The 27,194-nt window shown below is 47.2% G+C and overlaps 1 protein-coding gene across 1 annotated transcript in view; it reads left to right on the top strand.

Annotated features, from left to right (window-relative positions):
• Positions 1-27,194, top strand: part of LOC139412460 (Golgi apparatus protein 1-like) — a 67,842-nt gene that overhangs the window by 11,878 nt on the left and 28,770 nt on the right. Inside the window, exons 3-10 of the mRNA XM_071159247.1 lie at positions 6,919-7,005; positions 10,478-10,693; positions 11,697-11,900; positions 12,951-13,022; positions 17,041-17,227; positions 21,876-22,093; positions 24,515-24,636; positions 26,586-26,687. Coding sequence (XP_071015348.1) covers positions 6,919-7,005; positions 10,478-10,693; positions 11,697-11,900; positions 12,951-13,022; positions 17,041-17,227; positions 21,876-22,093; positions 24,515-24,636; positions 26,586-26,687 — 1,208 coding nt within the window. The remainder of the gene's footprint in view (positions 1-6,918; positions 7,006-10,477; positions 10,694-11,696; positions 11,901-12,950; positions 13,023-17,040; positions 17,228-21,875; positions 22,094-24,514; positions 24,637-26,585; positions 26,688-27,194) is intronic.

Below are 27,194 nucleotides of genomic sequence, written 5' to 3'. Positions count from 1 at the left end.
CTAGATGTTAATAGGATCACTACAGTTCGTTGTGGTTGCTAGATGTTAATAGGATCACTACAGTTCGTTGTGGCTGTTAATAGGATCACTACAGTTCGTTGTGGCTGTTAATAGGATCACTACAGTTCGTTGTGGCTGCTAGATGTTAATAGGATCACTACAGTTCGTTGTGGCTGCTAATAGGATCACTCCAGTTCGTTGTGGCTGCTAGATGTTAATAGGATCACTACAGTTCGTTGTGGTTGCTAATAGGATCACTCCAGTTCGTTGTGGCTGCTAGATGTTAATAGGATCACTACAGTTCGTTGTGGCTGCTAATAGGATCACTACAGTTCGTTGTGGCTGCTAATAGGATCACTACAGTTCGTTGTGGCTGCTAGATGTTAATAGGATCACTCCAGTTCGTTGTGGCTGCTAATAGGATCACTACAGTTCGTTGTGGCTGTTAATAGGATCACTCCAGTTCGTTGTGGCTGCTAGATGTTAATAGGATCACTACAGTTCGTTGTGGCTGCTAAGAGGATCACTCCAGTTCGTTGTGGCTGCTAATAGGATCACTACAGTTCGTTGTGGCTGTTAATAGGATCACTCCAGTTCGTTGTGGCTGCTAGATGTTAATAGGATCACTACAGTTCGTTGTGGCTGCTAGATGTTAATAGGATCACTACAGTTCGTTGTGGCTGCTAGATGTTAATAGGATCACTCCAGTTCGTTGTGGCTGCTAGATGTTAATAGGATCACTACAGTTCGTTGTGGCTGCTAGATGTTAATAGGATCACTACAGTTCGTTGTGGCTGCTAATAGGATCACTACAGTCCGTTGTGGAGGCTAGATGTTAATAGGATCACTACAGTTCGTTGTGGCTGCTAGATGTTAATAGGATCACTACAGTTCGTTGTGGCTGCTAGATGTTAATAGGATCACTCCAGTTCGTTGTGGCTGCTAATAGGATCACTACAGTTCGTTGTGGCTGCTAGATGTTAATAGGATCACTACAGTTCGTTGTGGCTGCTAGATGTTAATAGGATCACTACAGTTCGTTGTGGCTGCTAATAGGATCACTACAGTCCGTTGTGGAGGCTAGATGTTAATAGGATCACTACAGTTCGTTGTGGCTGCTAGATGTTAATAGGATCACTACAGTTCGTTGTGGCTGCTAATAGGATCACTACAGTCCGTTGTGGAGGCTAGATGTTAATAGGATCACTACAGTTCGTTGTGGCTGCTAGATGTTAATAGGATCACTACAGTTCGTTGTGGCTGCTAGATGTTAATAGGATCACTCCAGTTCGTTGTGGCTGCTAGATGTTAATAGGATCACTACAGTTCGTTGTGGCTGCTAGATGTTAATAGGATCACTCCAGTTCGTTGTGGCTGCTAATAGGATCACTCCAGTTCGTTGTGGCTGCTAGATGTTAACAGGATCACTACAGTTCGTTGTGGCTGCTAGATGTTAATAGGATCACTACAGTTCGTTGTGGCTGCTAATAGGATCACTCCAGTTCGTTGTGGCTGCTAGATGTTAATAGGATCACTACAGTTCATTGTGGCTGCTAGATGTTAATAGGATCACTACAGTTCGTTGTGGCTGCTAATAGGATCACTCCAGTTCGTTGTGGCTGCTAGATGCTAATAGGATCACTACAGTTCGTTGTGGCTGCTAATAGGATCACTACAGTTCGTTGTGGCTGCTAGACGTTAATAGGATCACTCCAGTTCGTTGTGGCTGCTAATAGGATCACTACAGTTCGTTGTGGCTGCTAGACGTTAATAGGATCACTACAGTTCGTTGTGGCTGCTAGATGTTAATAGGATCACTCCAGTTCGTTGTGGCTGCTAATAGGATCACTCCAGTTCGTTGTGGCTGCTAATAGGATCACTACAGTTCGTTGTGGCTGCTAGATGTTAATAGGATCACTCCAGTTCGTTGTGGCTGCTAATAGGATCACTACAGTTCGTTGTGGCTGCTAGATGTTAATAGGATCACTCCAGTTCGTTGTGGCTGCTAGACGTTAATAGGATCACTCCAGTCCGTTGTGGCTGCTAGACGTTAATAGGATCACTACAGTTCGTTGTGGCTGCTAGATGTTAATAGGATCACTACAGTTCGTTGTGGCTGCTAGATGTTAATAGGATCACTACAGTTAGTTGTGGCTGCTAGATGTTAATAGGATCACTACAGTTTGTTGTGGCTGCTAATAGGATCACTCCAGTTCGTTGTGGCTGCTAGATGCTAATAGGATCACTACAGTTCGTTGTGGCTGTTAATAGGATCACTCCAGTTCGTTGTGGTTGCTAGATGTTAATAGGATCACTACAGTTCGTTGTGGCTGCTAGATGTTAATAGGATCACTCCAGTTCGTTGTGGTCGTTCAGGAAGTATTCAGACCCCTTAACTTTCTCCACATTTTGTTACGTTAGACTTATTCTAAAATGGATTAAATAGTCGTCCCCCCCATCAATCTACACACAATACCCCATAATGACAAAGAAAAATACAGATTTTTAGAAGTTTGTACAAATGTATAGAAAGTAAAGTATTCAGATCCTTTACTCTGTACTTTGTTGAAGCACCGTTAGCTGTCTTTTAACCCTTCTCAACACTTTTTTATTTTTAATACAGATGCAAACGTTTCTAAAAACCTGTTGTCACTTTATTATTGTGTGTAGATTGATGAGCAACACGTTTTATTGAATCCATTTTAGACTGTAACATAACAGAAGGGGTGTTTGGGTCTGGAGATACAGGGGTGGTTTGGGTCTGGAGATACGGGGGTGTTTTGGGTCTGGAGATACGGGGGTGTTTTGGGTCTGCCGTGGAGATACGGGGGTGTTTTGTGTCTGCCGTGGAGATACAGGGGTGTTTGGGTCTGCCGTGGAAATACGGGGGTGTTTTGGGTCTGGAGATACGGGGGTGTTTTGGGTCTGCTGTGGAGATACGGGGGTGTTTTGGGTCTGCCGTGGAGATACGGGGGTGTTTTGGGTCTGCCTTGGAGATACGGGGGTGTTTGGGTCTGCCGTGGAGATACGGGGGTGTTTTGGGTCTGGAGATACGGGGGTGTTTTGGGTCTGCCGTGGAGATACGGGGGTGTTTTGTGTCTGCCGTGGAGATACAGGGGTGTTTGGGTCTGCCGTGGAAATACGGGGGTGTTTTGGGTCTGGAGATACGGGGGTGTTTTGGGTCTGGAGATACGGGGGTGTTTTGGGTCTGCCGTGGAGATACGGGGGTGTTTTGGGTCTGCCGTGGAGATACGGGGGTGTTTGGGTCTGCCGTGGAGATACGTGGGTGTTTTGGGTCTGCCGTGGAGATACGGGGGTGTTTTGGGTCTGGAGATACGGGGGTGTTTTAGGTCTGCCGTGGAGATACGGGGGGGTGTTTTAGGTCTGCCGTGGAGATACGGGGGTGTTTTGGGTCTGCCGTGGAGATACGGGGGTGTTTGGGTCTGCCGTGGAGATACAGCCTTCATGTTCTCCCAGAGGGCCTCATGGATAGAGGGCCTCATGGATAGAGGGCCTCATGGATTAGCTCTCTGCCTGCCTGGTAGGGATAGTGACTCTTTCACCCCCCCCCCCCCAAACCTCTAAGTTTATCTAAGTGGCTGCATTAATAAGGTGACTGGGCATCATATTGTGTTAGCTTTCGGCACCTGCCACCCCTCCCCTGTCACCTTGTTAGATGCCCTAGCTCCTATTGACATATCTGATCTGAGATCTGTTATGGAACATGGTCACCTGCCACCCCTCCCATGTCACCTTGTTAGATGCCCTAGCTCCTGTTGACATGTCTGATCTGAGATCTGTTATGGAACATAGTCACCTGCCACCCCCCCATGTCACCTTGTTAGATGCCCTAGCTCCTGTTGACATGTCTGTGAGCTGAGATCTGTTATGGAACATAGTCAGGAACTTCTCCTCCAACCCAGGTTAGACTGGCAGAACTGAGATCTGTTATGGTACCTCTCCTCTCCTCCAACCCAGGTTAGACTGGCAGAGCTGAGATCTGTTATGGTACCTCTCCTCTCCTCCAACCCAGGTTAGACTGGCAGAGCTGAGATCTGTTATGAATCCTCTCCTCCAACCCAGGTTAGACTGGCAGAACTTAGGTCTGTCATGGTACCTCTCCTCTCCTCCAACCCAGGTTAGACTGGCAGAACTGAGGTCTGTTATGGTACCTCTCCTCTCCTCCAAGCCAGGTTAGACTGGCAGAACTTAGGTCTGTTATGGTACCTCTCCTCTCCTCCAACCCAGGTTAGACTGGCAGAGCTGAGATCTGTTATGGTACCTCTCCTCTCCTCCAACCCAGGTTAGACTGGCAGAGCTGAGATCTGTTATGAATCCTCTCCTCCAACCCAGGTTAGTCTGGCAGAGCTGAGATCTGTTATGAATCCTCTCCTCTCCTCCAACCCAGGTTAGACTGGCAGAACTGAGGTCTGTTATGGTACCTCTCCTCTCCTCCAACCCAGGTTAGACTGGCAGAGCTGAGATCTGTTATGAATCCTCTCCTCTCCTCCAACCCAGGTTAGACTGGCAGAGCTGAGGTCTGTTATGGTACCTCTCCTCTCCCCCAACCAAGGTTAGACTGGCAGAGCTGAGATCTGTTATGGAACCTCTCCTCCAACCCAGGTTAGACTGGCAGAACTGAGATCTGTTATGAATCCTCTCCTCCAACCCAGGTTAGACTGGCAGAACTGAGGTCTGTTATGGAACCTCTCCTCTCCTCCAACCCAGGTTAAACTGGCAGAACTGAGGTCTGTTATGAATCCTCTCCTCCAACCCAGGTTAGACTGGCAGAACTGAGATCTGTTATGAATCCTCTCCTCCAACCCAGGTTAGACTGGCAGAGCTGAGATCTGTTATGAATCCTCTCCTCCAACCCAGGTTAGACTGGCAGAACTGAGATCTGTTATGAATCCTCTCCTCCAACCCAGGTTAGACTGGCAGAACTGAGATCTGTTATGAATCCTCTCCTCCAACCCAGATTAGACTGGCAGAGCTGAGATCTGTTATGGTACCTCTCCTCTCCTCCAACCCAGGTTAGACTGGCAGAACTGAGATCTGTTATGAATCCTCTCCTCTCCTCTAACCCAGGTTAGACTGGCAGAGCTGAGATCTGTTATGGAACCTCTCCTCCAACCCAGGTTAGACTGGCAGAACTGAGATCTGTTATGAATCCTCTCCTCCAACCCAGATTAGACTGGCAGAACTGAGGTCTGTTATGGTACCTCTCCTCTCCTCCAACCCAGGTTAGACTGGCAGAACTGAGGTCTGTTATGGTACCTCTCCTCTCCAACCCAGGTTAGACTGGCAGAACTGAGATCTGTTATGAATCCTCTCCTCCAACCCAGGTTAGACTGGCAGAGCTGAGATCTGTTATGAATCCTCTCCTCTCCCCCAACCCAGGTTAGACTGGCAGAGCTGAGATCTGTTATGGAACCTCTCCTCCAACCCAGGTTAGACTGGCAGAGCTGAGATCTGTTATGGTACCTCTCCTCTCCTCCAACCCAGGTTAGACTGGCAGAACTGAGGTCTGTTATGGTACCTCTCCTCTCCTCCAACCCAGGTTAGACTGGCAGAACTGAGGTCTGTTATGTATCCTCTCCTCTCCTCTAACCCAGGTTAGACTGGCAGAGCTGAGATCTGTTATGGTACCTCTCCTCTCCTCCAACCCAGGTTAGACTGGCAGAACTGAGATCTGTTATGGAACCTCTCCTCCAACCCAGGTTAGACTGGCAGAGCTGAGATCTGTTATGGTACCTCTCCTCTCCTCCAACCCAGGTTAGACTGGCAGAACTGAGGTCTGTTATGGTACCTCTCCTCTCCTCCAACCCAGGTTAGACTGGCAGAACTGAGGTCTGTTATGGTACCTCTCCTCTCCTCCAACCCAGGTTAGACTGGCAGAACTGAGGTCTGTTATGTATCCTCTCCTCTCCTCTAACCCAGGTTAGACTGGCAGAACTGAGGTCTGTTATGTTACCTCTCCTCTCCTCCAACCCAGGTTAGACTGGCAAAACTGAGATCTGTTATGGATCCTCTCCTCCAACCCAGGTTAGACTGTCAGAGCTGAGATCTGTTATGGTACCTCTCCTCTCCTCCAACCCAGGTTAGACTGGCAGAACTGGGGTCTGTTATGGTACCCCTCCTCTCCTCCAACCCAGGTTAGACTGGCAGAACTGATATCTGTTATGAATCCTCTCCTCCAACCCAGGTTAGACTGGCAGAGCTGAGATCTGTTATGGTACCTCTCCTCTCTTCCAACCCAGGTTAGACTGGCAGAACTGAGGTCTGTTATGGTACCTCTCCTCTCCTCCAACCCAGGTTAGACTGGCAGAACTGAGGTCTGTTATGGTACCTCTCCTCTCCTCCAACCCAGGTTAGACTGGCAGAACTGAGGTCTGTTATGTATCCTCTCCTCTCCTCTAACCCAGGTTAGACTGGCAGAACTGAGGTCTGTTATGTTACCTCTCCTCCAACCCAGGTTAGACTGACAGAACTGAGGTCTGTTATGGTACCTCTCCTCCAACCCAGGTTAGACTGACAGAACTGAGGTCTGTTATGTTACCTCTCCTCCAACCCAGGTTAGACTGGCAGAGCTGAGATCTGTTATGGTACCTCTCCTCTCCTCCAACCCAGGTTAGACTGGCAGAACTGAGGTCTGTTATGGAACCAAGTCAGGAATTTTTCCCCTACCAGCATTTTTCCCCTTTTCCCCTACCAACAGGTTCTGTTCTGGTATCATATCTGTCTCTTCTCTCTCCCTCCCTTCTGTCTCTCTGTCTCGCTGTCTGTCTGTGTCTGTCTGTCTGTGTCTCATGGTCTCTCTCTGTCTCTGTGTGTGTGTCTCATGGTCTGTGTCTGTCTGTGTGTCTCATGGTCTCTCTGTCTGTCTGTGTGTCTCATGGTTTCTCTCCTTCCCTCCAGTTGCTATGGAACTACAAGCTGAACCTGACAATGGATCCCAAGTTTGAGTCTGTGGCCATGGAGATCTGCAAGAGTACTATCACTGAGGTTAGTCTCACACACACACACGCACGCACGCACGCACGCACGCACACACACACACACAGCAACATGTCTTTATGGCTGCAGAGCTGTACCATGAGCCAGATAATGTCAGTCTGTTGTTGCTGTGACATTGACTGGGTCCTAAATGGCACCTTGTCTCCTATAGGGCACTACCTGTCCCCTATAGGGCACTACCTGTCCCCTTTAGGGCACTACCTGTCCCCTATAGGGCACTACCTGTCCCCTATAGGGCACTACATGTCCCCTATAGGGCACTACCTGTCCCCCGTAGGGACTGTGGGCACCACTTGTCCCCCGTAGGGCCGTAGGGACACAGGCTCTGCATCCCCAGTGGCCCTAGTAAGGAGACAGTGGGTGTTCCCTCACAATGAGTCTGTATGGACCGTCTGAATCCCATCTAGCCAGGTCATCCCATCTAGCCAGGTCATCCCATCTAGCCAGGTCATCCCATCTAGCCAGGCCATCCCATCTAGCCAGGCCATCCCATCTTGCCAGGTCATCCCATCTAGCCAGGCCATCCCATCTAGCCAGGCCATCCCATCTAGCCACGTCATCCCATGTAGCCAGGTCATCCCATGTAGCCAGGTCATCCCATGTAGCCAGGTCATCCCATGTAGCCAGGTCATCCCATCTAGCCAGGCCATCCCATCTAGCCAGGCCATCCCATCTAGCCAGGCCATCCCATCTAGCCAGGCCATCCCATCTAGCCAGGTCATCTAGCCAGGCCATCCCATCTAGCCACGTCATCCCATCTAGCCAGGCCATCCCATCTAGCCAGGTCATCCCATCTAGCCAGGCCATCCCATCTAGCCAGGCCATCCCATCTAGCCAGGCCATCCCATCTAGCCAGGTCATCTAGCCAGGCCATCCCATCTAGCCACGTCATCCCATCTAGCCAGGCCATCCCATCTAGCCAGGTCATCCCATCTAGCCAGGTCATCTAGCCAGGTCATCTAGCCAGGTCATCTAGCCAGGCCATCCCATCTAGCCAAGTCATCCATGTAGCCAGGCCATCCCATGTAGCCAGGCCATCCCATGTAGCCAGGTCATCCCATGTAGCCAGGTCATCCCATGTAGCCAGGTCATCTCATGTAGCCAGGTCATCCCATGTAGCCAGGTCATCTACTCAACCAGGTCATCTAGCCAGGTCATCTAGCCAGGTCATCTAGCCAGGTCATCTACTCAGCCAGGTCATCTACTCAGCCAGGTCATCTACTCAGCCAGGTCATCTAGCCAGGTCATCTACTCAGCCAGGCCACCTAGCCAGGTCATCTAATCTAGCCAGGTCATCTAATCTAGCCAGGTCATCCCATCTAGCCAGGTCATCCCATCTAGCCAGGTCATCTACTCAACCAGGTCATCTAGCCAGGTCATCCCATCTAGCCAGGTCATCTAGCCAGGTCATCCCATCTAGCCAGGTCATATACTCAACCAGGTCATCTAGCCAGGTCATCTAGCCAGGTCATCCCATCTAGCCAGGTCATCTAGCCAGGTCATCTACTCAACCAGGTCATCTAGCCAGGTGATCTAGCCAGGTCATCCCATCTAGCCAGGTCATCTAGCCAGGTCATCTACTCAACCAGGTCATCTAGACAGGTCATCCCATCTAGCCAGGTCATCTAGCCAGGTCATCCCATCTAGCCAGGTCATCTAGCCAGGTCATCTAGCCAGGTCATCCCATCTAGCCAGGTCATCTAGCCAGGTCATCCCATCTAGCCAGGTCATCTAGACAGGTCATCTAGCCAGGTCATCCCATCTAGCCAGGTCATCTAGACAGGTCATCTAGCCAGGTCATCCCATCTAGCCAGGTCATCTAGCCAGGTCATCCCATCTAGCCAGGTCATCTAGACAGGTCATCTACTCAGCTTTTCCTTCTCATCCACTGGATGTTTTCAAAGGACAGGTTGTCATAGAGACGATAGAACTTCATCCAATCATTTAAAACACATCATCTTGTTACAGGTTTTAGAGGTGTTAAAACCTATCCTACTATTCAATCCTATTAACAACGTCTGTTTTAACTTCACCTCAGTGGTGTGTGTTGTATTCTAAGGAGTGTGTATTTCACCTCTGTCCCCCCCCCCTCAGATTAAGGAGTGTGTATTTCACCTCTGTCCCCCCCCCTCAGATTAAGGAGTGTGTATTTCACCTCTGTCCCCCCCTCAGATTAAGGAGTGTGTATTTCACCCCCCCCTCAGATTAAGGAGTGTGTATTTCACCCCCCCCCCCTCAGATTAAGGAGTGTGTATTTCACCCCCCCCCCCCCCCCCCCTCAGATTAAGGAGTGTGTATTTCACCTCTGCGTCTCCCCCCTCAGATTAAGGAGTGTGTATTTCACCCCCCCCCCCCCTCAGATTAAGGAGTGTGTATTTCACCCCCCCCCAGATTAAGGAGTGTGTATTTCACCCCCCCCCCCTCAGATTAAGGAGTGTGTATTTCACCCCCCCCCCCCCCCCTTCAGATTAAGGAGTGTGTATTTCACCTCTGCGTCTCCCCCCTCAGATTAAGGAGTGTGTATTTCACCCCCCCCCCCTCAGATTAAGGAGTGTGTATTTCACCTCTGTCCCCCCTCAGATTAAGGAGTGTGTATTTCACCTCTGCGTCTCCCCCCTCAGATTAAGGAGTGTGTATTTCACCTCTGCGTCTCCCCCCTCAGATTAAGGAGTGTGTATTTCACCTCTGCGTCTCCCCCCTCAGATTAAGGAGTGTGTATTTCATCCCATCCCCCCTCAGATTAAGGAGTGTGTATTTCACCCCCCCCCCCCCCCCCCCCTCAGATTAAGGAGTGTGTATTTCACCCCCCCCCCCCCCCCTCAGATTAAGGAGTGTATATTTCACCCCCCCCCCCCTCAGATTAAGGAGTGTGTATTTCACCTCTGTCCCCCCTCAGATTAAGGAGTGTGTATTTCACCTCTGCGTCTCCCCCCTCAGATTAAGGAGTGTGTATTTCACCCCCCCCCCCCCCCTCAGATTAAGGAGTGTGTATTTCACCCCCCCCCCCCCCCCCCTCAGATTAAGGAGTGTGTATTTCACCCCCCCCTCCCCTCAGATTAAGGAGTGTGTATTTCACCCCCTCCCCCCCTCAGATTAAGGAGTGTGTATTTCACCCCCCCCCCCTCAGATTAAGGAGTGTGTATTTCACCTCTGCGTCTCCCCCCTCAGATTAAGGAGTGTGTATTTCACCTCTGCGTCTCCCCCCTCAGATTAAGGAGTGTGTATTTCACCCCCCCCCCCCCCTCAGATTAAGGAGTGTGTATTTCACCCCCCCCCCCCTCAGATTAAGGAGTGTATTTCATCCCATCCCCCCTCAGATTAAGGAGTGTGTATTTCACCCCCCCCCCCCCTCAGATTAAGGAGTGTGTATTTCACCCCCCCCCCCCCCTCAGATTAAGGAGTGTATTTCATCCCATCCCCCCTCAGATTAAGGAGTGTGTATTTCACCCCCCCCCCTCAGATTAAGGAGTGTTCGGAGGAGGAGCGTGGTAAGGGTTACCTGGTGTCCTGCCTGGTGGATCACCGTGGTAACATCACAGAGTACCAGTGTCACCAGTACATCACCAAGATGACCTCCATCGTCTTCTCAGACTACAGACTCATCTGTGGCTTCATGGACAAGTGTAGAGAGGACATCAACACGCTACGCTGTGGAAGCATCAACGTTGGAGAGAAGGTGAGATGGGAGGGTGTGTTGTAGTGATACTCACAGGGAGGAAGGCTGAGGCACCGTTATCTCTCTGAGTTGTCTAGTGATTTGGTTAGGGGCCTCTTCATAGTGCAGTCTGTACTGAAGGATTTATCGTGTGGGAGGACAATCCAGATCAATACAGGTTGGATTCCCGATGGTGTTTGTTCTTCACTGGTTGGCTCTTTTTTAATAGATATGTGACTTTATCAAGGTGGGACTTTGTTTTTTGAATTCTTTGTGGATCTGTGTAATCTGAGGGAAATATGTGTCTCTAGTATGGTCATATGTTTGACAGGAGGTTTGGAAGTGCAGCTCAGTTTCCATCTCATTTTGTGGGCAGTGTGCACATAGCCTGTCTTCTCTTGAGAGCCTCTCTTACAGAAAACGTATTGAGATAAACTTTTGTTATTGACCAAATGCTTATTTTCCACCATAATTTGCAAATAAATTCATTAAAAATCCTACAATGTGATTTTCTGGATATTTTTTCTCATTTTGTCTGTCATAGTTGAAGTGTACCTATGATGAAAATTACAGGCCTCTCTCATCTTTTTAAGTGGGAGAACTTGCACAATTGGTGGCTGACTAAATACTTTTTTGCCCCACTGTATATGAAGGTGATGCTAAAAGTCAATATTTGCAGTGTTGACCCTTCTTTTTCAAGACCTCTGCAATCTGCCCTGGCATGCTGTCAATTAACTTCTGGGCCACATCCTGACTGATGGCAGTCCATTCTTGCATAATCAATGCTTGGAGTTTGTCAGAATTTGTGTAGAAGATCTAGGTGCTGCTGTAGGTCCTCCTTGGTTGGTGACAGAAGCACCAGATCATCAACAAACAGTAGACATTAGACTTCAGATTGTAGTAGGGTGAGGCCTGGTGCTGTTACTGAGTTTAAGTATAACCAATTGGAACACTTTCTCTGCTCCTCTCTCCCTCTGCTCCCACCCTCACTCTGACCCCTCCCTCCCCCTTACCTCACTCCCAGGACATCCATTCACAGGGTGAGGTCATAGCGTGTCTGGAGAAAGGCTTAGTCCGAGAGGCGGAGCAACAGGACCAGGCTCATCCAATCAGAGAGGAGTGTAAGAAGAGCATCATGCGCGTAGCGGAGCTGTCGTCAGACGACTTCCACCTGGACAGATTCCTGTACTTCTCCTGCCGAGAGGACCGAGAACGCTTCTGTGAAAACGTACGCTGCTCATCTTGCCTTACATAACGGTCTCCCAAATGACAATTACCTGATGCTTCAGTTTACTGAGGACGTTGACTGGTCTCTGTTCTTCAGGTTACTGAGGACGTTGACTGTTTTCTGTGCTCCGGGTTACTGAGGACGTTGACTGGTCTCTGTGCTCCGGGTTACTGAGGACGTTGACTGGTCTCTGTGCTCCGGGTTACTGAGGACGTTGACTGGTCTCTGTGCTCCGGGTTACTGAGGACGTTGACTGGTCTCTGTGCTCCGGGTTACTGAGGACGTTGACTGGTCTCTGTGCTCCGGGTTACTGAGGACGTTGACTGGTCTCTGTGCTCCGGGTTACTGAGGACGTTGACTGGTCTCTGTGCTCCGGGTTACTGAGGACGTTGACTGGTCTCTGTGCTCCGGGTTACTGAGGACGTTGACTGGTCTCTGTGCTCCGGGTTACTGAGGACGTTGACTGGTCTCTGTGCTCCGGGTTACTGAGGACAGTGACTGGTCTCTGTGCTTCAGGTTACTGAGGACGTTGACTGGTCTCTGTGCTGCTTCAGGTTACTGAGGACGTTGACTGGTCTCTGTGCTGCTTCAGGTTACTGAGGACAGTGACTGGTCTCTGTTCTTCTTCAGGTTACTGAGGACAGTGACTGGTCTCTGTTCTTCTTCAGGTTACTGAGGACAGTGACTGGTCTCTGTTCTTCTTCAGGTTACTGAGGACAGTGACTGGTCTCTGTTCTTCTTCGGGTTACTGAGGACAGTGACTGGTCTCTGTTCTTCTTCGGGTTACTGAGGACAGTGACTGGTCTCTGTTCTTCTTCAGGTTACTGAGGACAGTGACTGGTCTCTGTTCTTCTTCAGGTTACTGAGGACAGTGACTGGTCTCTGTTCTTCAGGTTACTGAGGACAGTGACTGGTCTCTGTTCTTCTTCAGGTTACTGAGGACAGTGACTGGTCTCTGTTCTTCTTCGGGTTACTGAGGACGTTGACTGGTATCTGTTCTTCAGGTTACTGAGGACGTTGCCTGGCCTCTGTGTTTCTCTGTTCTTCCAGACCCAAGCAGGAGAGGGCAAGGTCTACAAGTGTCTCTTCAGCCACAAGTTTGAGGAGGCCATGTCTGAGAAGGTATGGAGAAAACCACCTGATGGAGACGTGAAGATGATGATTTATATCAACATGTATATTATTAATTATATACACTACGTACAAACATATGGCATTTCTAGTAGAGGTCGACCGATTTATGATTTTTCAACGCCGATACCGATTATTGGAGGATAATTTAAAAAAGCCGATACCGATTATTGGAGGATCAAAAAAAAAACTATACCGATTAATCGGCCAAATTTGTATTTATTTTATTTGTAATAATGACAATTACAACAATACTGAATTAACACTTATTTTAACTTCATATAATACATCAATAAAAATATATTTGGCCTAAAATAAATAATGAAACATGTTCAATTTGGTTTAAATAATGCAAAAACAAAGTGTTGGAGAAGAAAGTAAAAGTGCAATATGTGCCATGTAAGAAAGCTAACGTTTAAGTTCCTTGCTCAGAACATGAGAACATATGAACACATGAGTCTTCAATATTCCCAGGTAAGAAGTTTTAGTTTGTAGTTACTATAGGAATTATAGGACTATTTCTCTCTATACCATTTGTATTTCATATACCTTTGACTATTGGATGTTTTTATAGGTACTTTAGTATTGCCAGTGTAACAGTATAGCTTCCGTCCCCCTCCTCGCCCCTACCTGGGCTCGAACCAGGAACACATCGACAACAGCCACACTCGAAGCAGCGTTACCCACCGCTCCACAAAAGCCGAGGGGAATAACTACTCTAAGTCTCAGAGAGAGTGACGTTTGAAACGCTATTAGCACACACCCCGCTAACTAGCTAGCCATTTCACATCGGTTACACCAGCCATTAGGCTGATAGGCTTGAAGTCATAAACAGCGCTGTGCTTGTGAAGAGCTGCTGGCAAAACGCACAAAAGTGCTGTTTGAATGAATGCTTACGAGCCTGCTGCTGCCTACCATCGCTCAGTCAGACAGCTCTATCAAATCATAGACTTAATTATAACATAATAACACACATACGAGCCTTTGGTCATTAATATGGTCGAATCAGGAGACTATCATTTCGAAAAAAACAAAAACGTTTATTTCAGTGAAATACGGAACCGTTCGGTATTTTATCTAACGGGTGGCATCCATAAGTCTAAATATTCTTGTTACATTGTACAACCTTCAACGTTATGTCATAATTACGTCAAATTCTGGCATATTAGTTCGCAATGAGTCAGGTGGCCCAAACTGTTGCATATACCCTGACTCTGCGTGCAATGAACGCAAGAGAAGTGACACAATTTCACCTGGTTAATATTGCCTGCTAACCTGGATTTCTTTTAGCTAAATATGCAGGTTTAAAAATATATACTTCTGTGTATTGATTTTAAGAAAGGCATTGGTGTTTATGGTTAGGTACAGTCGTCCAACGATTGTGTTTTTTTTCCGCAAATGCGCTTTTGTTAAATCATCCCTCAGCGTTGCATCGATTATATGCAACGCAGGACACGCTAGATAAACTACACATGGTTGATGACATTACTAGTTTAACTAGTGATTATGATTGTTTTTCATAAGTTAAGTTTAATGCTAGCTAGCAAATTACCTTGGCTTCTACTGCATTCGCATAACAGGCTCCTTGTGGAGTGCAATGAGAGGCAGGTGGTTAGAGCGTTGGACTAGTTAACTGTAAAGTTGAATCCCAGAGCTGACAAGGTAAAAATCTGTCGTTCTGCCCCTGAACAAGGCAGTTAACCCACCGTTTCTAGGCCGTCATTGAAAATAAGAATGTGTTCTTAACTGACTTGCCTAGTTAAATAAAGATGTAAAAAAATAAATAATAATACCGATTTCCGATTTATGAATCGGCCCTAATTAATCGGCCATTCCGATTAATCGGTCGACCTCTAAATTCTAGTCCAAGATATTCCAGCATAGTCACTGCGTAGACAAACCCACAGTACTGTGTTAGGCTGGGAGAGAGGGAGATTTGTGGTCAGGACTGTGTTAGGCTGGGAGAGAGGGAGATGTGTGTTCAGGACTGTGTTAGGCTGGGAGGGAGGGAGATTTGTGTTCAGGACTGTGTTAGGCTGGGAGGGAGGGAGATTTGTGGTCAGGACTGTGTTAGGCTGGGAGGGAGATGTGTGGTCAGGACTGTTTTAGGCTGGGAGGGAGATGTGTGGTCAGGACTGTATTAGGCTGGGAGGGAGATTTGTGGTCATGACTGTGTTAGGCTGGGAGAGAGGGAGATTTGTGGTCAGGACTGTGTTAGGCTGGGAGAGAGGGAGATGTGTGGTCAGGACTGTGTTAGGCTGGGAGGGAGGGAGATGTGTGGTCAGGACTGTGTTAGGCTGGGAGAGAGGGAGATGTGTGGTCAGGACTGTGAATAAGAATGAAGCTACATGCTGTCAACAGCTTTGATGAAGCTTTCAGTGGTTGAGTGTTGAACTACAGGCTTTAGTAAAGGGTCATTAAAGGGGCGGCCAACAGTGGTTGAGTGTTGAAATACAGGCTTTAGTAAAGGGTCATTAAAGGGGCGGCCAACAGTGGTTGGGTGTTGAACTACAGGCTTTATTAAAGGGTCATTAAAGGGGCGGCCAACAGTGGTTGGGTGTTGAACTACAGGCTTTAGTAAAGGGGCGGCCAACAGTGGTTGGGTGTTGAACTACAGGCTTTAGTAAAGGGTCATTAAAGGGGAAGCCAACAGTGGTTGGGTGTTGAACTACAGGCTTTAGTAAAGGGTCATTAAAGGGGCGGCCAACAGTGGTTGGGTGTTGAACTACAGGCTTTAGTAAAGGGTCATTAAAGGGGAGGCCAACAGTGGTTGGGTGTTGAACTACAGGCTATATTAGAGGGTCATTAAAGGGGCGGCCAACAGTGGTTGGGTGTTGAACTACAGGCTTTAGTAAAGGGTCGTTAAAGGTGCGGCCAACAGTGGTTGGGTGTTGAACTACAGGCTTTAGTAAAGGGTCATTAAAGGGGCGGCCAACAGTGGTTGGGTGTTGAAATACAGGCTTTAGTAAAGGGTCATTAAAGGGGCGGCCAACAGTGGTTGGGTGTTGAACTACAGGCTTTAGTAAAGGGTCATTAAAGGGGCGGCCAACAGTGGTTGGGTGTTGAACTACAGGCTTTAGTAAAGGGTCCTTAAAGGGGCGGCCAACAGTGGTTGGGTGTTGAACTACAGGCTTTAGTAAAGGGTCATTAAAGGGGCGGCCAACAGTGGTTGGGTGTTGAACTACAGGCTTTAGTAAAGGGTCATTAAAGGGGCGGCCAACAGTGGTTGGGTGTTGAACTACAGGCTTTAGTAAAGGGTCATTAAAGGGGCGGCCAACAGTGGTTGGGTGTTGAACTACAGGCTTTAGTAAAGGGTCATTAAAGGGGCGGCCAACATTGGTTGGGTGTTGAACTAAAGGCTATAGTAAAGGGTCATTAAAGGGGCGGCCAACAGTGAGCAGACATCTTCTTTCTCAAGCTGTCATTTTTCCCCAGCTCCTATGCCATATTTGGACGTGTGTAAAAGCTCTCTTTTCATGTGACAATGACTAAAACTTCTCTGTCTCTCCTCCCCTCTCCCTCTCCCCCCCCCCTCTCTCCTCCCCTCTCCCTCTCTCTTCCTCCCCTCTCCCTCTCTCCTCTCCTCCCCTCTCCCTCTCTCTTCCTCCCCTCTCCATCTCTTCCTCCCCTCTCCCTCACTTCCTCCCCTCTCCCTCTCTTCCTCCCCTCCCTCCCTCTCTCCTCCCCTCTCCCTCTCTTATTCCCCTCCCTCCCTCTCTCCTCCCCTCTCCCTCTCTTCCTCCCCTCCCTCCCTCTCTTCCTCCCCTCCCTCCCTCTCTTCCTCCCCTCCCTCCCTCTCTTCCTCCCCTCCCTCCCTCTCTTCCTCCCCTCCCTCCCTCTCTTCCTCCCCTCCCTCTCTCTCTTCCCCCCCTCCCTCCCTCTCTCCTCCCCTCTCTCTCTCCTCCCCCCTCCCTCTCTTCCTCCCCTCCCTCCCTCCCTCTCTCCCTCCCCTCCCTCCCTCTCTACCTCCCCTCCCTCCCTCTCTTCCTCCCCTCCCTCCCTCCCTCAGTGTCGAGAAGCCCTGACCACGCGTCAGAAGCTGATAACCCAGGACTACAAGGTTAGCTACTCTCTGACCAAGGCCTGTAAGGCTGACCTCAGGAAGCACCGCTGTAACCTGGACACCAACATGCCCCGCGCTAGAGAGGCACGGCTATCATATCTGCTACTATGCCTGGAGTCTGCTGTACACAGGGGTGGGTGGAGGAGAGAGAGTGTGTGTGTACATGTGTATGAGAAGTTATAAATGCCATACATTAACTGTTGAATGTGTATGAGGGGTGATAAATGCCATACATCAACTATTGAATGTGTATGAGGGTTGATAAATGCCATACATTAACTGTTGAATGTGTATACATGTGTATGAGGGGTGATAAATGCCATACATTAACTGTTGAATGTGTATACATGTGTATGAGGGGTGATAAATGCCATACATTAACTGTTGAATGTGTATACATGTGTATGAGGGGTGATAAATGCCATACATTAACTGTTGAATGTGTATACATGTGTATGAGGGTTGATAAATGCCATACATTAACTGTTGAATGTGTATACATGTGTATGAGGGGTGATAAATGCCATACATTAACTGTTGAATGTGTATACATGTGTATGAGGGTTGATAAATGCCATACATTAACTGTTGAATGTGTATACATGTCTATGAGGGGTGATAAATGCCATACATTAACTGTTGAATGTGTATACATGTGTATGAGGGGTGATAAATGCCAAACACATGTACACACATTCAATGGTTAATGTTTGAGGGTTGATACTTGAAGGTGTGACTTGAACGTGTGTATTTAAAAATATATATTTGCATTGTTTATGTGTAACGATACGAAGTGTCTGATTTTAATTCAGTTCCTAACAGCTGCGTTAATGGAATTCACTCCACAATATAATAGCCACTGTACTAACAGGACCCCTGGGGGTTATAATGCCTGTATAGAAACACACGAACCACATAACTTGTTGTTCAGTGGGTCTACATTCATTGTAACAAATATATCTAGCTATGTTAAGACTCCCAAGAACGAGATCGATTTAAAATATGTTTTAATTCACCAACCTGATCGAATGCTGCTTTATGTTTCTGCTTTATAGCCTAACATGAAGGAAATGACAGGTCAGTGACCTTTAACCTAATGAATGCGGACCCAATGAACAATAAGTTGTGTGGTTAATGTGTTTGTATACAGGCATTATAACCCCCCCCCACCTTGACCGATGGTAAACAGTGCAGGGTCCTGTTAGTTCAGGGTCCTGTTAGTTCAGGGTCCTGTTTGTTCAGGGTCCTGTTTGTTCAGGGTCCTGTTTGTTCAGGGTCCTGTTTGTTCAGGGTCCTGTTTGTTCAGGGTCCTGTTTGTGCAGGGTCCTGTTTGTGCAGGGTCCTGTTTGTGCAGGGTCCTGTTTGTGCAGGGTCCTGTTTGTGCAGGGTCCTGTTTGTGCAGGGTCTTGTTTGTTCAGGGTCCTGTTTGTGCAGGGTCCTGTTTGTGCAGGGTCCTGTTTGTTCAGGGTCCTGTTTGTTCAGGGTCTTGTTTGTGCAGGGTCCTGTTATATTGTGGAGTGAACGCAGCTGTTAGGAACTGAATGAATCAGACGTTCACGCTTCCTATTGTTATAATGTTCCCTCAATGTTTTCGTCACCATCCAGATTTCAGGTCTGCTCAAATGTGAACGTTGTGAAAATGCTGTGCAACTTCCAGCATGCGTTTACTGTGAACACTGAGGCTGTACCTGCTTTTAGTTAGTTTTACTGTGAACACTGATGCTGTAGCTGCTTTAAGTTACAGGTTTACTGTGAACACTGAGGCTGTAGCTGCTTTAAGTTAGTTTTACTGTGAACACTGAGGCTGTAGCTGCTTTAAGTTACAGTTTTACTGTGAACACTGAGGCTGTACCTGCTTTAAGTTACAGTTTTACTGTGAACACTGAGGTTGTACCCGCTTTCAGTTACAGTTTTAACAGTGGCCAAGTAGGCTGCTGTGTCTATTTGATCATAATGTAGGCCTACCATCAGAAACAATGGAGAAAATGCATCCCGTAACATTTTAACATGAAAATAGCTGTTCTATCATTCAGCCGACAGTAGCAGCCAATGTGTGGTACCAATGTAGGCCTCCATTCCATAACATGTTAACAGCTGTTCTGTCATTCAGCCGACAGTAGCAGCCAATGTGTGGTACCTATGTAGGCCTCCATTCCATAACATGTTAACAGCTGTTCTGTCATTCAGCCGACAGTAGCAGCCAATGTGTGGTACCAATGTAGGCCTCCATTCCATAACATGTTAACAGCTGTTCTGTCATTCAGCCGACAGTAGCAGCCAATGTGTGGTACCAATGTAGGCCTCCATTCCATAACATGTTAACAGCTGTTCTATCATTCAGCCGACAGTAGCAGCCAATGTGTGGTACCAATGTAGGCCTCCATTCCATAACATGTTAACAGCTGTTCTATCATTCAGCCGACAGTAGCAGCCAATGTGTGGTACCAATGTAGGCCTCCATTCCATAACATGTTAACAGCTGTTCTATCATTCAGCCGACAGTAGCAGCCAATGTGTGGTACCAATGTAGGCCTCCATTCCATAACATGTTAACAGCTGTTCTGTCATTCAGCCGACAGTAGCAGCCAATGTGTGGTACCAATGTAGGCCTCCATTCCATAACATGTTAACAGCTGTTCTATCATTCAGCCGACAGTAGCAGCCAATGTGTGGTACCAATGTAGGCCTCCATTCCATAACATGTTAACAGCTGTTCTATCATTCAGCCGACAGTAGCAGCCAATGTGTGGTACCAATGTAGGCCTCCATTCCATAACATGTTAACAGCTGTTCTATCATTCAGCCGACAGTAGCAGCCAATGTGTGGTACCAATGTAGGCCTCCATTCCATGAGACTTGCAGGGCTTGACATCAACCTGTTTATCCACTTGTCCTTTAGACAAGATGACTGTTTGATGCAAGAAACCACTTCACAAAATAAAACGCACTATTACTCATGGTTGAATGGTCCAAAAAATAACACATTTACACATTTAAGTAAAAAATATATTTAAAAAAAATCACGTTCACATGTTCATTTATGGCGTTTATCACCCCTCATTTACAGAGCATTTGAAAAGTATTCAGACACCTTGACTTCTTCTGCATTTGTTACATTACAGCCTTATTCAAAAATAAATGATCATTTTTATCCTCATCAATCTACACAGAATGACCCATAATGACAAACCCAAAACAGGTTTTTAGACATTCAGACCCTTTACTCAGTACTTTGTTGAAGCACCTTTAGCAGTGATTACAGCCTCAAGTCTTCTTGGGTATGACACTACAAGCTTGGTACACCTGTATTGGGGGAGTTTCTCCCAGTCTTCTTTTTCAGATCCTCTCAAACTCTGTCAGGTTGGATGGGGAGCGTCACTGCACATTCAGAGACTAGTCTTGAAGCCACTCCTGCGCTGTCTTGGCTGTGTGCTTAGTGTCGTTGTCCTGTTGGAAGGTGAACCTTCGCACCAGTCTGAGGACCTGAGCGCTCTGGAGCAGGTTTTCATCAAGGATCTCTCTCTGTACTTTGCTCCATTCGTCTTTCCCTCAATCCTGACTAGTCTCCCAGTCCCTGCCGCTGAAAAACATCCCCACAGCATGATGCTGCCACCACCATGTTTTACGCTTGGCAGTCAGGCCAAAGAATTCAATCTTGGTTTCATCAGAGCAGAGAATCTTGTTTCTCAGTCTGAAAGCCCTTTAGGCCCCTTTTGGCAAACTCCAAGCGGGCTGTCATGTGGCTTCTGTCTGGCCACTCTACTGTAAAGGCCTGATCGGTGGAGTGCTGCAGAGATGGTTGTCCTTCTAGAAGATTCTCCCATCTCCACAGAGGAACTCTGGAGCTCTGTCAGACCAAGGCCCTTCTCCCCGACCAAGGCCCTTCTCCCCGATTACTCAGTTTGGCCAGGTGGCCAGCTCTCGGAAGAGTCGGTGATTCCAAACTTCTTCATTTTAGGAATGATGGAGACCACTGTGTTCTTGGGAACCTTCAATGCTGCAGAAATGTTTTGGTACCCTTCCCCAGATCTGTGCCTCGACACAATCCTGTCTCAGAGCTCTAGGGACAATTCCTTCGACCTCATTGCTTGGATTTTGCTCTGACATGCACTGTCAACTGTGGGACCTCATATAGACAGGTGTGTGTATTTCTAAATCATGTCCAATCAATTGAATTTACCACAGGTGGACTCCAATCAAGTTGTAGAAACTGCTCAAGGATGATCCATTTCAAGTCTCAGAGCAAAGAGTCTGAATACTTATGTAAATAAGACCTTTCTGTTTTTTAATTTCTAAAAATTTGTTTTCGGTTTGTCATTATGGGGTATTGTGTTGTAGATTGATGGGGAAAAACAATACTTTAATCCTTTTTAGAAAAAGTCTGTAACATAAAATGTGGAAAACGTGAAGGAGTCTGAATACTTTCTGAATGTCTCTCTAACCAGGTCGTAGTCCTCCCAGGTCGTACTCCCCCCAGCTCGTACTCCCCCCCGTACTCCTCCCAGGTCGTACTCCTTCCAGGTCGTACTCCTCCCAGGTCGTACACCCCAGGTCTCCCCAGGATGCTGGTCTGAATGCCTCTCTAACCTATCCCTTCCTCTCTCCCCAGGTCTCCCCAGGATGCTGGTCTGAATGCCTCTCAATCCTATCCCCTCCTCTCTCCCCAGGTCTCCAGGATGCTGGTCTGAATGCCTCTCAACCCTATCCCCTCCTCTCTCCCCAGGTCTCCCCAGGATGCTGGTCTGAATGCCTCTCTAACCTATCCCCTCCTCTCTCCCCAGGTCGTACAGTGTCTGAGGACTGCCAGGGGGAGATGTTGGAGTACCGTAGGATGCTGATAGAGGATTTCTCTCTGAGTCCAGAAATAGTGCTCCACTGTAGAGGGGACATCGAGACCCACTGCTCCGGACTCCACAGGAAAGGACGTACCCTCCACTGTCTGATGAGGGTGGGCCGGGGGGACAAGGGAAGCACAGTGGACGGACTCTGTCAGAGCGCGGTGAGACGATGCACGCTGGCGACACAGTGCCTTCAGAAAGTATTCACACCCCTGGACTTTTTCAAAATTTTGTTGTGTTACAACCTAACATGGATTAAGTTGGGATGTCATTGGCCTACACACAATACCCTATAATGACATCACAATACCCCATAATGACATCACAATACCCTATAGTGGAATGGTGTTGTTTTTCTTCAAATGAATTAAAAATGAAGATTTCACCATCAAAGGTGACTGTAAAACAGTTACAGTGTTTAGTGGCTGTGATAGGAGAAAACTGAGGATGGATCAACAACATTGTAGTTACTCCACAATAATAACCTACATGACAGAGCGAAAAGAAGGAAGCCTGTACAGAATACAATTATTCCAAAACATGTTTGTAACAAGGTGCTAAAGTAATACTGCAAAAAATGTGGCAAAGCGATGAACACTTTGTAGTCAGGACAAAAAGTCATGTTTGGGGCAAATCCAATAAAACACATTACTCAGTAACACTCTACATATTTTCAAGCATAGTGGTGGCTGCATCATGTTATGGGTATGCTTGTCATCGTTAAGGACCGGGGAGTTTTTCAGGAATGGAATGGAGCTATTAACACAGGCAAAATCCTAAAGGAAAACCTGGTTTAGTCCGCTTTCCACCAGACACTGGGAGATGAATTCACCTTTTCAGCAGGAAAATAACCTAAAACACAAGGCCGAATCTACACTGGAGTTGCTTACCAAGAAGACAGTGAATGTTCCTGAGTGGCCCGAGTTACAGTTTTAACTTAAATTTACTTGAAAATCTATGGCAAGACCTGAAAATGGTTGTCTAGCAATGATCAACAACCAATTTGACAGAGCTTGAAGAATTTTGAACATAATAATGGGCAAATGCTAGAGAATCCAGGTGTGGAAATCTCTTAGACCCAGAACTGCACCCAGCTGTAATCACTGCTAAAGGTGCTTGACTCACGAGTGTGAATACGGATGTAAAGTATTGACTCGGGTGTGAATACTGATGTAAATGAGAGATTTCTGTTTAAAATGTTCTATATATTTGCTAACTAAAAACATGTTTTTATGGGGCATTGTGTGTAGATGGGTGAGATCCCAAAAATCTATTTAACCCATTTTGGATTCCGGCTGTAACAACAAAATGTAGAATACGTCAGGGGATATGAATACTTTCTGAAGGCACTGGACACACACACACACAGACACACTGGAAACAGGCATGCATAGACACACGTACAGATACACAGCAAATGGCATGAGCAGGCTCAACTTTTGTCTGGTTTCTAAAGATCTGTATTTGCTGTTCCCACTGACTAGAATGTGGAGATGAGGCTGATGGGGCTGTATGTGTTTTCATACACTGGAGATGAGGCTGATGGGGCTGTATGTGTTTTCATACACTGGAGATGAGGCTGATGGGGCTGTATGTGTTTTCATACACCTGAGATGAGGCTGATGGGGCTGATGGGGCTGTATGCGTTTTCATACACTGGAGATGAGGCTGATGGGGCTGTATGCGTTTTCATACACTGGAGATGAGGCTGATGGGGCTGATGGGGCTGTATGTGTTTTCATACACTGGAGATGGGGCTGATGGGGCTGTATGCGTTTTCATACACTGGAGATGAGGCTGATGGGGCTGATGGGGCTGTATGTGTTTTCATACACTGGAGATGGGGCTGATGGGGCTGTATGTGTTTTCATACACTGGAGATGAGGCTGATGGGGCTGTATGTGTTTTCATACACTGGAGATGAGGCTGATGGGGCTGTATGTGTTTTCATACACTGGCGATGAGGCTGATGGGGCTGTATGTGTTTCATACACTGGAGATGAGGCTGATGGGGCTGTATGTGTTTTCATACACTGCCGCAGCCCTTACAGTAGAAATCTAGTAGTATTGTTATTGTAAATCTAGTATTATTTTTATTGTAAATAAAGTAGTGTTTTATTGTAAATAAATTAGTGGTGTTATTGTAAATCTAGTACTATTGTTATTGTAAATAAAGTAGTGTTTTATTGCAAATAAACTAGTATTGTTATTGTAAATCTGGTAGTGGTGTTGTTGTAAATCTGGTAGTGGTGTTGTTGTAAATCTGGTAGTGGTGTTGTTGTAAATCTAGTAGTGGTGTTGTTGTAAATCTGGTAGTGGTGTTGTTGTAAATCTAGTAGTGGTGTTATTGTAAATCTAGTAGTGGTGTTATTGTAAATCTAGTAGTGATGTTATTGTAAATCTGGTAGTGGTGTTATTGTAAATCTAGTAGTGATGTTATTGTAAATCTAGTAGTGATGTTATTGTAAATCTAGTAGTGATGTTATTGTAATTCTAGTAGTGATGTTATTGTAATTCTAGTAGTGATGTTATTGTAAATCTAGTAGCGATGTTATTGTAAATCTAGTAGTATCGTCCCTCAGCTCCAGACCTTGATCCAGTCAGCTGATCCTGGATCAGACTACAGGATAGACCGGGCCCTGAACGAAGCCTGTGAGTCTGTTATCCAGACGGCCTGCAAACACATCCGCAGCGGGGACCCCATGTGAGTACCATCACACACACACACACACACACACACAGAAGAACAATCGCATGCACACACACGTTTGTGAGTACTGTGATCTCAGATGCACGCAGACACAGACGCTGAGTAAATGCACACGTCTTTTCTACCTGTGATGGTTGGCGGCACCTCCAGCTGTGTCTTTCCTGCTGTGTCAGTCAGTTCAGAATAAAGGGGTTTGTTACCTGTCAGGAATATCACTGTTGTCTTTGTCTTGAACAACAGGCCACTGGCAGGTTGGCAGGTGTTCGGCACGGTGTCAGTAATATGTTCAGCACGGTGTCAGTAATATGTTCAGCACGGTGTCAGTAATATGTTCAGCACGGTGTCAGTAATATGTTCAGGCTGGGCACGGTGTCAGTAATATGTTCAGCACGGTGTCAGTAATATGTTCGGCACGGTGTCAGTAATATGTTCAGGCTGGGCACGGTGTCAGTAATATGTTCGGCACGGTGTCAGTAATATGTTCAGGCTGGGCACGGTGTCAGTAATATGTTCAGCACGGTGTCAGTAATATGTTCAGGCTGGGCACGGTGTCAGTAATATGTTCGGCACGGTGTCAGTAATATGTTCAGCATGGTGTCAGTAATATGTTCAGCACGGTGTCAGTAATATGTTCAGCACGGTGTCAGTAATATGTTCAGGCTGGGCACGGTGTCAGTAATATGTTCGGCACGGTGTCAGTAATATGTTCGGCACGGTGTCAGTAATATGTTCAGCACGGTGTCAGTAATATGTTCAGCACGGTGTCAGTAATATGTTCGGCACGGTGTCAGTAATATGTTCGGCACGGTGTCAGTAATATGTTCAGCACGGTGTCAGTAATATGTTCGGCACGGTGTCAGTAATATGTTCGGCACGGTGTCAGTAATATGTTCAGCACGGTGTCAGTAATATGTTCAGGCTGGGCACGGCGTCAGTAATATGTTCAGCACGGTGTCAGTAATATGTTCGGCACGGTGTCAGTAATATGTTCGGCACGGTGTCAGTAATATGTTCAGCACGGTGTCAGTAATATGTTCAGCACGGTGTCAGTAATATGTTCGGCACGGTGTCAGTAATATGTTCAGCACGGTGTCAGTAATATGTTCAGGCTGAGCACGGTGTCAGTAATATGTTCAGGCTGAGCACGGTGTCAGTAATATGTTCAGCACGGTGTCAGTAATATGTTCAGGCAGGGCACGGTGTCAGTAATATGTTCAGCACGGTGTCAGTAATATGTTCAGCACGGTGTCAGTAATATGTTCAGCACGGTGTCAGTAATATGTTCAGCATGGTGTCAGTAATATGTTCAGCACGGTGTCAGTAATATGTTCGGCAAGGTGTCAGTATTATGTTCAGGCTGCGCACGGTGTCAGTAATATGTTCAGGCTGGGCACGGTGTCAGTAATATGTTCAGCACGGTGTCAGTAATATGTTCAGGCTGGGCACGGTGTCAGTAATATGTTCGGCACGGTGTCAGTAATATGTTCGGCACGGTGTCAGTAATATGTTCAGCACGGTGTCAGTAATATGTTCAGGCTGGGCACGGTATCAGTAATATGTTCGGCACGGTGTCAGTAATATGTTCAGGCTGGACACGGTGTCAGTAATATGTTCAGGCTGGGCACGGTGTCAGTAATATGTTTGGCACGGTGTCAGTAATATGTTCAGGCTGGGCACGGTGTCAGTAATATGTTCAGCACGGTGTCAGTAATATGTTCAGCACGGTGTCAGTAATATGTTCAGGCTGGGCACGGTGTCAGTAATATGTTCAGCACGGTGTCAGTAATATGTTCAGGCTGGGCACGGTGTCAGTAATATGTTCAGCACGGTGTCAGTAATATGTTCAGCACGGTGTCAGTAATATGTTCAGGCTGGGCACGGCGTCGGGGATGGGTTTTTGATTGGTTGATAAAGTCATTGCCATATTGTGTGTGTGTGTGTAGGATCCTGTCTTGCCTGATGGAGCACCTGTATACAGAGAAGATGGTGGAGGACTGTGAACGCAGACTACTGGAGCTACAGTACTTCATCTCTAGAGACTGGAAGTAAGTCAACCATGACCTCTGACCCCTAACCCCTGACTGTGAACACAGACTACTGGAGCTGCAGTACTTCATCTCTAGAGACTGGAAGTAAGTCAACCATGACCTCTGACCCCTGACCCTTAACCCCTGACTGTGAACGCAGACTACTGGAGCTGCAGTACTTCATCTCTAGAGACTGGAAGTAAGTCAACCATGACCTCTGACCCCTGACCCTTAACCCCTGACTGTGAAAGCAGACTACTGGAGCTGCAGTACTTCATCTCTAGAGACTGGAAGTAAGTCAACCATGACCTCTGACCCCTAACCCCTGACTGTGAACGCAGACTACTGGAGCTGCAGTACTTCATCTCTAGAGACTGGAAGTAGGTCAACCATGACCTCTGACCCCTAACCCCTGACTGTGAATGCAGACTACTGGAGCTCACACTACTGGAGCTCACACTGTCAAACTCTCTACTGTCCCCTGTCTGCCACTGTCTAACTCTCTACTGCCCCGCCACACTAACT

This window comes from Oncorhynchus clarkii, chromosome 6 (assembly GCF_045791955.1).
Source record: "Oncorhynchus clarkii lewisi isolate Uvic-CL-2024 chromosome 6, UVic_Ocla_1.0, whole genome shotgun sequence".
Lineage (NCBI taxonomy): Eukaryota > Metazoa > Chordata > Actinopteri > Salmoniformes > Salmonidae > Oncorhynchus > Oncorhynchus clarkii.
Note: the sequence above shows the minus strand (reverse complement) of the source record. Positions and strands in the feature narration are given on the sequence as shown.